Below are 10268 nucleotides of genomic sequence, written 5' to 3' on the forward strand. Positions count from 1 at the left end.
CACTTTCTCCCCTGGCCCTCTCAAGTGATTCCTATTCCATTCTCCTCATCCCGGGGCTATGAACACATATCACAGTTTGGGAGTTGCTGCATTATTTTAATGGAGAAAAATCTTTCACGTTTGTTAGCAGGCAAAGAAAAAAAAAAAGTCTTTTTCCACTGCACTACATAAAAGCCTCGTATTACAGCGAAGATGATCTAGTGACCTCCGAAATGGACAAACTGCAAAACTTCTTCCTTACGCCACAATCAAGATCCATCTGATGCAGTAGTACTGTAGTGAGAGGACTTAGGGAAGAAATGAGCTCAGGCTGAGGATAAGGAGCTAAATCAGCCCCAACCAACCTTTTTTCTGCCCAGAATGATTTTTTTTTCAAACGGATTAGCTCTACAAGCCAGATCACTGTTGCTGGTACAAAGGGAAGCAATAGAATCGCTCTGGCTGCTGCCACAAAAAAGAAAAAAAAAAGGGGGGGGGGGGGCAGAAAGAAGGATGGCAATTGTCCCCTTGGCAATAGCAAGTTATTGGAGTACCTTAGTTGTAACATGAAAACCACATACTGAAAAAAAATAGGCAACGTGTACTCCTGTTAATTCTTCTACTCCCCAAAACCCCAGCACATACCAGCCAGCCATTATGCACTGGATCCACCTACAGAGGACAACAATCGCTCATCCAAGTTTTTATTACAAGACTTCCCTTTTTCCTCAGGGCTCGCAAGAAGTTTAGGATACTTGACATCACCTTGAGCTTCAAGAGTCTCGGAAGACCGTATCTGCAGCCGATAATAAAGAGATAAAGAGGCACATTGTTTCAGTACAGCCCCACCATATATCTCCTTTTAATTTGAAGTCTTACATCTTACTTTTAAATCTCTAGCCCAATGACTCATGTAGTTCTGACTCGTACAGTTAAAGGATTACACCCAGGAATCACAGAAAGTGACACCACTCTTCAGGTTGAACATAAATACGTAATGCCTTCTGGGACTAGTTTATGCATAAAGTCCACCTACATATGCAAAGCATATCTATGGTTTGTAAATTAGCCAGCTGCTCATCTTATCTGGACCTGCATTAGCCCTTTTCACAAATTGCCCGGAGCTATGTGTCACAGTGCCACCTCACCAGTCTTACCGTCAACAGTTGCGAGTAAGCCACAGTCAATGCCACTGCTTCACCCCACTTGAACAGTTCGTCTCCACGGTGTCTGTTCGGACTTTGTGCGTGCATATACATCCATTTTACTAGCATGCTGTAATAAAATAATTAAGATTTACTAAAAAGACCAATATTCTAGTAAGGCTACAATTATTAGTCTGGGTTTTCTTGGTTGAAACCCCTTGCATTCTCAGACAGTACAGCGATGGGGTTTGCTATTTCACAGCCTTATTCATTTGGCAGTTGCTGCACGACTTAACAATTTTGCTTTTAGGATATCTGGTACAGTACAGTGATGGGGTTTGCTATTTCACAGCCTTGTTCATTTGGCAGATGCTGCACAACTTAACAATTTTGCTTTTAGGATATCTGGGGAAAGTTCGACATCCTTTTTGTAATTAATGTAGCGGTTAAGCTCTTATAACAATACATCTGATAAATACCCATTCATCTGCACAGCAATTCCACTTGTGAGCCTTAATATTGCTGAAAATAGATGAAATCCAAACATCATCCTTCAGGTTTTCAGTCTGAAATACTATGCCTTAGGGATAGTAAATGTGTCAGCCACCATGAGGCTCTGAACATTTTTCAGATGCTTGGAAAAAGTACTTGCCTCTATGTGAGTAAAGAACATACATATCAATCTTCTAACTTTTATTTCTGATTAAAAGGAACAATAGACCAGGAAGAGTAACAGTTCTTCAAGACATCTGTTGCACAATACAGGTCGAGAGAAAGGAACTGAACAGATTCTTCGCCCTATGCAGCGGAAAAAACAGATCTAGACACATAGCCTGGTGAATGGAAACAAAACAGACACGAAGGGAGAATTGCCACCACAAGCTTCTTCTGGCAAGTAAATGCAGGAACCAGAGGAAGGAGAAGGCCTAACCCAATAAAAAGATGACAGAAACGAGCCGGCGGCCAGAAGGATTAATTAGAACAAGGCCTAGAGTTGGCTAGAAGGGCAATGTCATCTATAAAATTGAATATAAAGGAAAGGTAACTGCTTAGTGGAGAAGTTCCTTAACATGCAGATGTAGAACAGATGAAGGATATAGAGTGAAGCCACCGATGTCCTAGCTCCACTTCTGATCACTTTCCAACGGGACCCTGATGTACAAGCCACGTCAGCACGCTGAAAATCAACCTGTTGAATTACGTGTTTCGCAAAGGCTGAGACAGGTAACTGCTAGCTAAAATTTTCCATTGCACTAGCCTCATCAAGTAGAAGATAAGCGTTACAGACTCCAATATCAAAAGGGTAGGAACCAAGAGGAGGGGGATTTGGAAATTGCCTAATTGCTGTTCTGCGGCCTCACTCCCGGCCATCACAACCGCTTGTCCTTTAAGGGCCTTGATGCCACTCCCCAGTGATGATGAGTAATACAGCTGGGCTTGTGGTGGCTTCATAAAATGCCCTCCCGTGGCACTACAATGATGTCCCGAAAGGGTATGCAAACTATCGCCTTCCCACTACATCTCACTCACTACATCTGCTTCTCATACTTGTGTGGTTTCGTGCTTCTTCCAGCCCAAGAGGGTAAAGACTTTCATGCGTAAAGCTGAGAGCTTTAGTTTCTGGGGTATCTTGAGCTCTCGTCTCCAAGAAAAGTAGCCAAAGATAGTTGACTGTGCCTTTTCCAGGAGCTTCCATTAAAAGGAAACCTGCATAAATAATGATCTGCATAACAGAAAATAAACCGAGACCAAAGTTCCCAGCTGAATTTGCAAAATATTTATGTGAATCTACATAATCATTTGCTTTAAAAAAAAATATCTGACAAAAAAAGCCCAATCTATAGGTCTACTTAAGGAAGTTTGTTACTTTTCAAAAATTAACACAGCTGTTTCAGTATTTGTTACCACCTTCTCTTACCCTGTAAAAGCAAAAACCAATGAGGAAATCAATTCAGATTTAATACCAGTTCAAAGCTTTTGAGATACTAGAGACTCATAGCTCAGTAAGTGAGCTACCAAATCCGTTCCCAGTGGCATGGATGCTGTGTAGCCCAGCAAGAAGTGAATTCTGTAGCCGCCTGATTCCAGGAGGCTCAAACACCGTAATGGCAGAGAGACTGGCCTAAAGTACAATTAACTGCTACACTTAATTAATATTCATTAGGGTCCACACCCACCTATAAACAGTCTGAAGAGAGACTGTTGCAATTCAGAAATTGGTACTGAGGCCTGATTCACATCCGGATGGATACTTTTACTGCTGCAAGTCTTTCAAACTTCTCTGGCCTACCAAGTGAGACCATCGGTCCCAAGAGGAAGGTCTTGCTGCAAGAAAAGCTGTAATGCCAGTTTTCTTTACAGATAGCGATCGGCTTGCTGACAGATCCCGCCTTGTAAATTGCTGGTGCTACCCTGTTTCCCCATCTTCAGCTGCTCTCTTACTCTATTTTTAGACTGCGAGGGCTTTGGGGCAATTTTGAGGGATTTATCATCCTGCTTCCACAGCACAACAGGGTCGTCTAAGACTACAGCTCCTTGGCTGCATGGCAACCCCATGGTCAGTCTAATCTTGTACGTGTTTAGGCAACTACACGCGATACTATCTGTGTATTGTTATACAGTCTCTCTACTTGACAAGTACGGATTGTGTTTACTCTGTCATACACTTCACAGTCAGCTCTACAGGCCAGGAGAACTATTCTTTTGTTTCACAGCGATTCATTGCCAGCCCAAGCCTTCAACGGTGACACGGTGGTACACTGATTTCTTTTTGGGGTTATGCTACTGCTAGTAATTCTCTTTCTCCAACAGCGGGCAGCTCTCAGGGTGCAAAAAGCCCATTATGAAGTAAACCTGAGATAATTACAATCTTGCTTCAAAAATTCATGTCGTTCAGTTGCTGGATTTTTTTAAAACTAGAACTTATATTCCTTTTACCTATCTTAGTTATACATGGTATTCTTCCTGCTTCCTGAATATGCGTCTTTAAGCTTCAATGTCAACATAAATACTGGTACAGCTGTGCAATTATGGCACTTTTGGTTCTGCAAATATTTGGCCAACCTACATCATGAAAAACTCTGTGGCAGGTGACCCAGTTTCTACAGACTTGGTCAGTTCAGGACTTCACACTTGCAACGCAGTTAAAACCTTATTTGCAAAACAGCACTGCTGTAACTGGTCAAGTGGAAACCATGTGACCTGACATGTTTTTAATTGTAATGTAGACAGAACTTTTCATTTACATAGCCTAGGACTAACACATACTTCTGTTCTGATGCCAGAGGACACCAGAAATGTAGGAAGTGAAAAAAGAAAGAAGGCCGCTTGCATAATTTACTCAGACAATTACTGTCTCATCATTACTCTCCCTGCTTGGAAGAATGTTTACTAGTGCCCCTAGAAGAAGAATGGAAAAATAACATTAAATATATAGCTGAATGGAACCACAGAATAAATTATATTTAGCATAGCAATTACAGTTTCTCCCAGACTATATGTATTATGAACAACCTATATTTGTGCGGTCAACATCCCTGCCTCATAAACATTCCTGTAATTAATTTGAAATAACAAAAACTGGGCTAAATAAATGTAGTGTTATTTTTGCTCCCTTGAACAGAGTGTTTGGCTCCTTAGCTCTATACAGACAGTTGATTCACCAGAGCTGATGAAGCAGAAGTCTCCAGCCAGGAAAGAAGAGGAGGACTCAAGCGTGCCGGGGATGAAGGTGGTGGCAAGAGCCTCCTAAAGTGATAAAAACCAAATTGATTACGGTTTACGAAAACAACAAGCAGCAAAGTAGCTACTGCTTAACATGCTAGTTTGGCTTCTTTCCCATCCCCTTAATAGCAACCGTAGTCACTCTGTTCTCTAGCAATCCTGTCCAGTTCTCTTTCTTATGCAATATCCTCCCCTTCATAAGCCTCTAGCCCACAATTCTTTCAACTTTTGCAAGAGATGCTGGATGTCTTCCAACCCAGAGCTTTCCCATGCAGTGTGCATAGCAGTGCTTTATGAACAGAAGTTTGGTATCTTCATAAATTCCTGTTCTGGCTCAGCAAGATAGAGGGGAGCCAGAATTCTCTGTGGCTCCCTTTACAAGGGTGTCTCCACCTTTGCTCATAACATGCTCCAGCAGCGGGGACTGATCGATGGCTTTATTAGAATCATACAATCGTTTGGGCTGGAAGGGACCTTTAGAGGTCATCCAGTCCAACCCCCCTGCGGTGAGCAGGGACATCTCCAACTAGATAAGGTTGCTCAGAGCCCCATCCAGCCTGAGCTTGAATGCCTCCAGGGATGGGGCTTCCACCACCTCTCTGGGCAACCTGTGCCAGTGCTTCACCTAGATTTCAGGAAATCCGGGAAGATTCACACTCCTAAAGCTGGAGGGATGGAGTATGACAACTTCCCTCAGCTGAGTGTTTCCTCCACCTTTATTTGAGGGGCAATAAGCAACTCGCTAAGCAATAGCGCATTCTTAGGCCCTGGAGGCACGCTCATAGTGCTTGTTCACTGCACTGAACAAGCTTTGATTGCAGGAATAAGTTTGTTAAATTTGGGGCCCTGCTACAATATATTCATAGCAATACCGTACAGTTGAGAGTCAAGAACCCAATCACGCACCTCTCTTACAGGCCAAGCTTCTACTTGGGACAACTGGAATTTTGTCTGAGTGATAAAAATACGCAACCCTGCAAACATAACATTCGTTGAAGTATTGTAAGGCAGATGGCTACCAGCAACTTGCTGTAAACTCTGTCATTCATTCAGAAAGATACAATATACCAGTTCACACACATAACATTCATAATTCAGCCAACTTGACTCGGTAGCTACAACCCTTTCCTAAATAAAAGATTTGGCTTCTACTGAAGCCAAGAGTAATTTTTAACAGTGAGTCTAAAGGGGATAGCTTTGGGCCTAAAATGTAAGATAATAAAAAAAGTCTGATCTCATGGCTGTGAGTTGAAGGCAAACTCATGGCAATGCCAAGGTCCTATGCTGCTCGGTCCTGCAGTACTTAACGCGCATCTTAGAGATTCAAATTTCACCGAGCGACAGGGCTTCTCCAATTCACGCGCTTCAACATTATTTTGTGATACCTAAGGCCTTTGAGGCTTTAACACATGACCTTAAGCATGGAGCCTCCTACACTGAAATGGTATCACGGGATATTCAATTTTTCATAACAGTTGACACAATACTTCTGCAAAGATTTTCAATCTATTAAGAGCTACATTCATCTTTCACATAGAAACTCTGGGTAGATGCTGCAGCAACTGTTCAGCAACAGAAAAAGGCATCTCTAGCAGAGCATCTAATCAAGAATCTCGATGAAAACTACGTAAAAAGCCACCTACAATTTGGACAGTTAGAACTCTAGTATTTTTGTCTTTTTCCTTTTTTTTTTTTTTAAAGGACATACACTTAGCATCCATTCATTTTCTGTACAGACTAGTAGTAACTCCTTAGAAAATAAGTCACTTGTCTCTTTTTTTACAATTCTACTATCAGGAATTATTGGGATTCCCCCTTACCAACCTCACCCACCCCCACAATTAGTAAGACAGAAGAACTTACTCACAAGCACTTAGTAAGGTGTTAACTTGGATCTGACAGTCCTAAGGCAGTGCACATTGTGCTAAAATTTTTCGCCAGGCTTTTTGGTGCAGAACAAAGAATAAGCAAGAAACAAATCTGTGATTATTTTTTTCTTCTTAAGAAGGTAATCAAAGTCTGAAAGGAGAAGTTGTTTAATTTGCAAGCTTATAAGAAAACAACAAGAAAGAATAGCAGGCTGTCACATAATGTAGTGGTTTAAAAGAAATCAGCAGTTGGTTTCAGTTACAGTCTCTAGAGATAGTTACAACAGTCCTCAGCTGGATGCAGTAACTGCTACGTACTGGGAATGCCCACTGCAAGCGTGGACAACATGGCTCTAAAGGAAAACGGTTAAACAACACAATTTCACACATTCAGGGAATTCGGCTTCAGTTGCTGGTACTAGTCACAAAATTTCTCTGACCCTTCATAAACCATTAATCTCTATGCCTTAGATTCCTCATCTGTTAAAATAGATATTGTAAAATAACTTCCCAGAAACATTGTAAAAAAAATTAGTAAGTCTTGAAAAAGAATTTGACACGGTGTCAGGGAAAGCCTTGGGAAAAAAAGCGCACAACAGTACCAAAACTTAATACAAATAAGGAACTTTTGGGGGCCACCCTGGTTCATCCTCTGTCCAATTATTTCAGATAAGAATTAATCTTAAACATTGGTGTTAGTGACATCCATTACTTAACAGATACAAGATCATCCCATGTTTCTCAACCAAAGCTCTCCTTAACAAGTAGTTGAAAAACAAAACAATCCAAGCTAAAGGAATAGTGACCAAGAAGAGACCCAAGTTCACGTACAAGCAGGAGCTGATGAAATAACACAGTCTTGCTTAGAAGTCACTAAGAACCTGTGGTTACTTTCTATACTGAAGCCTTAAACTTTTCTTAAGTAGTTGCTTTGCTTTTATTTAATGTTTTTAGACGCTCGCACAAGGACAAACAGAAGCGCAGCAGGGTTTCCCCATTGACATCACAGCCACTGAAGTCAGGGATGACCTTTAAGGCTGAACACACACAAGATTTGAGTCTGAACATACGAACCTCTTTTTGAGCTCCATAGTTGGGCTTCTGGTCAATCCATCTCAGCTTGCTTGTTACTGAAAGATGAACTGAAAACAACTTGAAATAAGCATAGTTTGGAGCAATTTGAGATATTACCTCTGCTGAGTTTTCCCCCACTTGAAGTCACAACATGTAAGAACAGGAGAGAACATTAACACATTGTTGATTACTTATTTCTGTAGGAAGAATACAATTTCAGCAAACAGGTTTATAATTTTAGAGGCATGTGCCAAATATTTACCCTGAATTACAGAAAAGTAAACTTCTCTGTACTTACGCAACTTATCATTTGGTGCAAGCCAGTGATTTATTTAGTGGGTGAACAGGGGAACAGAAACAGGGGATTCCCTTGCCTTCTCATTGCTAGTATTTAGCTGTTTGCAACATAGTCATTTTCCTCAAAATGCAACCCTGAGGTATATTTTTGTCCCATTTGATTTTCTTAACTAAATTACTGCAAGTGATCACTATACAGAAAATACTGTATCCATGATCATCTTTGTTCATGATTTGATAGATTGGATATTATTTTTTTGTAAACGCATTGAACAGTATTGGTAGAGACCTGTAAAAACACTCAAAATGAGTGGGGAAAATTAACATGTGCTATGCTATCTAGACAAAAACAGAAGTGAATGTAACGACCAGCTACAAGTCTTGCAAGAAATACTTAAAAGACTTCTTGTTTCATATACACCATTCAGAAGCAGGACCAACTTTCAGTTTCCCAATGGTCTAATGCTGGCCTCATTTGGGAGAACAGAAAATGTGCAACTTAAACCAGCTATGACTTCTTTAGTTTAGTTATTAGAAATCTCTGTTGTATTGCTCACAATGACAGGTTTGTGCCCTTCTGCTCAAGCAGTAGAAAAGGCTGCACAAAATAAAAAGTAAGTCTGGCATCCAAGAAATAAGAGAGGAAAAACAATCTGACAATGACAGAAATCACAATAAACATACCAAAGGAGCACTGAAGGCATACGGCCAAGCACTTATACGTCAAGTGGTGCACAAAACGTCAGCTTTTCCTCTTTCTGAGCGTGCACTTGGATATAGTGTTTATGATCACTTGGCAAGAACAGAAAGTTATCACACAGGAAAAATGGAGCAGAATTAAAAACCGCAGGGACAAAATAAATTCTAACATATTCTAGTTAATTAGTTAATGCTGTAGTAAGTGGGTACTATGTTTTATTTTTGTCTTATTACCATCAACGCATTTTGTTGGTTATGGCTAGTCAACACTTCCTATTTTAAGGCCACATTTTCAGTTACTCCAAGTTTGGCCAAAACTTTTCTTTGGAGTGTGATTACACATACTGCGACTCCAGCTGATTTTTAGGAAAAAACAGAACAAAAATGACTCAAGTCATTTCTAAGAATGACCATGGGGAACATGTGCTGCTTTAATTATATTCAAAGAATTCTTAAAACTTTAATTAAGAAACTCTTAATTTCTTCACATTTCAGAAGCGGTGACATAAGATTTAGTGCAGAGGCCGTGGCTGATGTCACTATTGGCCTTTTTGCCCTTCCTTTTTAAAGACACATCTGGGCACGTGTTGAATCTTTGAAAAGATTGAACTTACACATGCTTGCCAGACTTGCTTAGCAGCCAAAACGTTCAGCTTTCTCTCCATCGCACATGCCGCAGAGCACGAGCTGGATGGTGCCCCGCAGTAGGCAGCTGATTGCCAGGTTGCCACACACTAAAACTGAAACAGGGTAGGTTATTTCTCCTGTGGTTTCGGGACTCCTGGGATTTTCACTCCATCAGCACAGAGTGAAGTCCCACCCAGTTCAAATGCAGAGGAAGCAAAGATGGATTCGGGTGAGAAGGGAAGGCGTGAGTTACCAGAGAGAAAGGAAGATAGAGAAGAGTCTGAGATCAGATGAAGTGAAAAGAGATGAGGCGTGAATAAGAAGCACAGTTGAGTGAAGGGAGCAAGATGATTCAGACAGGTTCTTCCAAGCAAAGAGGAATTGCCCAAGGACGAGCAGTCCCAGTTTGGTTTTCTTCATTTCTATCAATTTCTTGAAGGTCAGACAGCTGAGAGGTCAACAGGCTGTACACCTTCTGAAACAAGACAAAAATCAGCCCCCAGGCTAATGTTTTGCTAAACCCCCCCCCCGAGAAATACGCAAGGTCCAGCAGCCTAGAGCCCTGAGCCCTTGGGCCACGCTCAGAGCCTGGCACCCACGGGGTGGATGATGGTGGAAGAAACCCTCAGCCACGGGGAACCATAGAAACATTATGGTTGGAAGAGACCTCAAAGATCATCAAGTCCAACCGTAAGGGGAAAGGGAGTCCATGCTGCCCAGCGTGCTAGAAGGCAGCAAGGAGTGCCCAACAGCCCATCACTCTCCTCCTCCTCAGCTCCAGGCTGGAAAACACCAGGCTTAGGCCAGCCTGGTCCAGCAGGATTTGAGGAAAGGCAGAGTTGGCCAGGAAGCAGGG

General features: G+C 41.6%; 1 protein-coding gene across 1 annotated transcript in view; it reads right to left on the reverse strand.

The window, feature by feature from the left end:
• Positions 1–655: 655 nt before the first annotated feature.
• The window catches only part of PAPOLG (poly(A) polymerase gamma), a gene marked incomplete at both ends in the record, with an annotated part of 29442 nt that continues 19829 nt past the window's right edge, over positions 656–10268 (reverse strand). The window contains 2 exons of the mRNA XM_009709334.1: positions 656–775; positions 1137–1254. Of these exons, the coding sequence (XP_009707636.1) occupies positions 656–775; positions 1137–1254 (238 nt within the window). The remainder of the gene's footprint in view (positions 776–1136; positions 1255–10268) is intronic.

This window comes from Cariama cristata, unplaced genomic scaffold (assembly GCF_000690535.1).
Source record: "Cariama cristata isolate BGI_N322 unplaced genomic scaffold, ASM69053v1 scaffold5271, whole genome shotgun sequence".
In the NCBI taxonomy this organism is placed as follows: domain Eukaryota; kingdom Metazoa; phylum Chordata; class Aves; order Cariamiformes; family Cariamidae; genus Cariama; species Cariama cristata.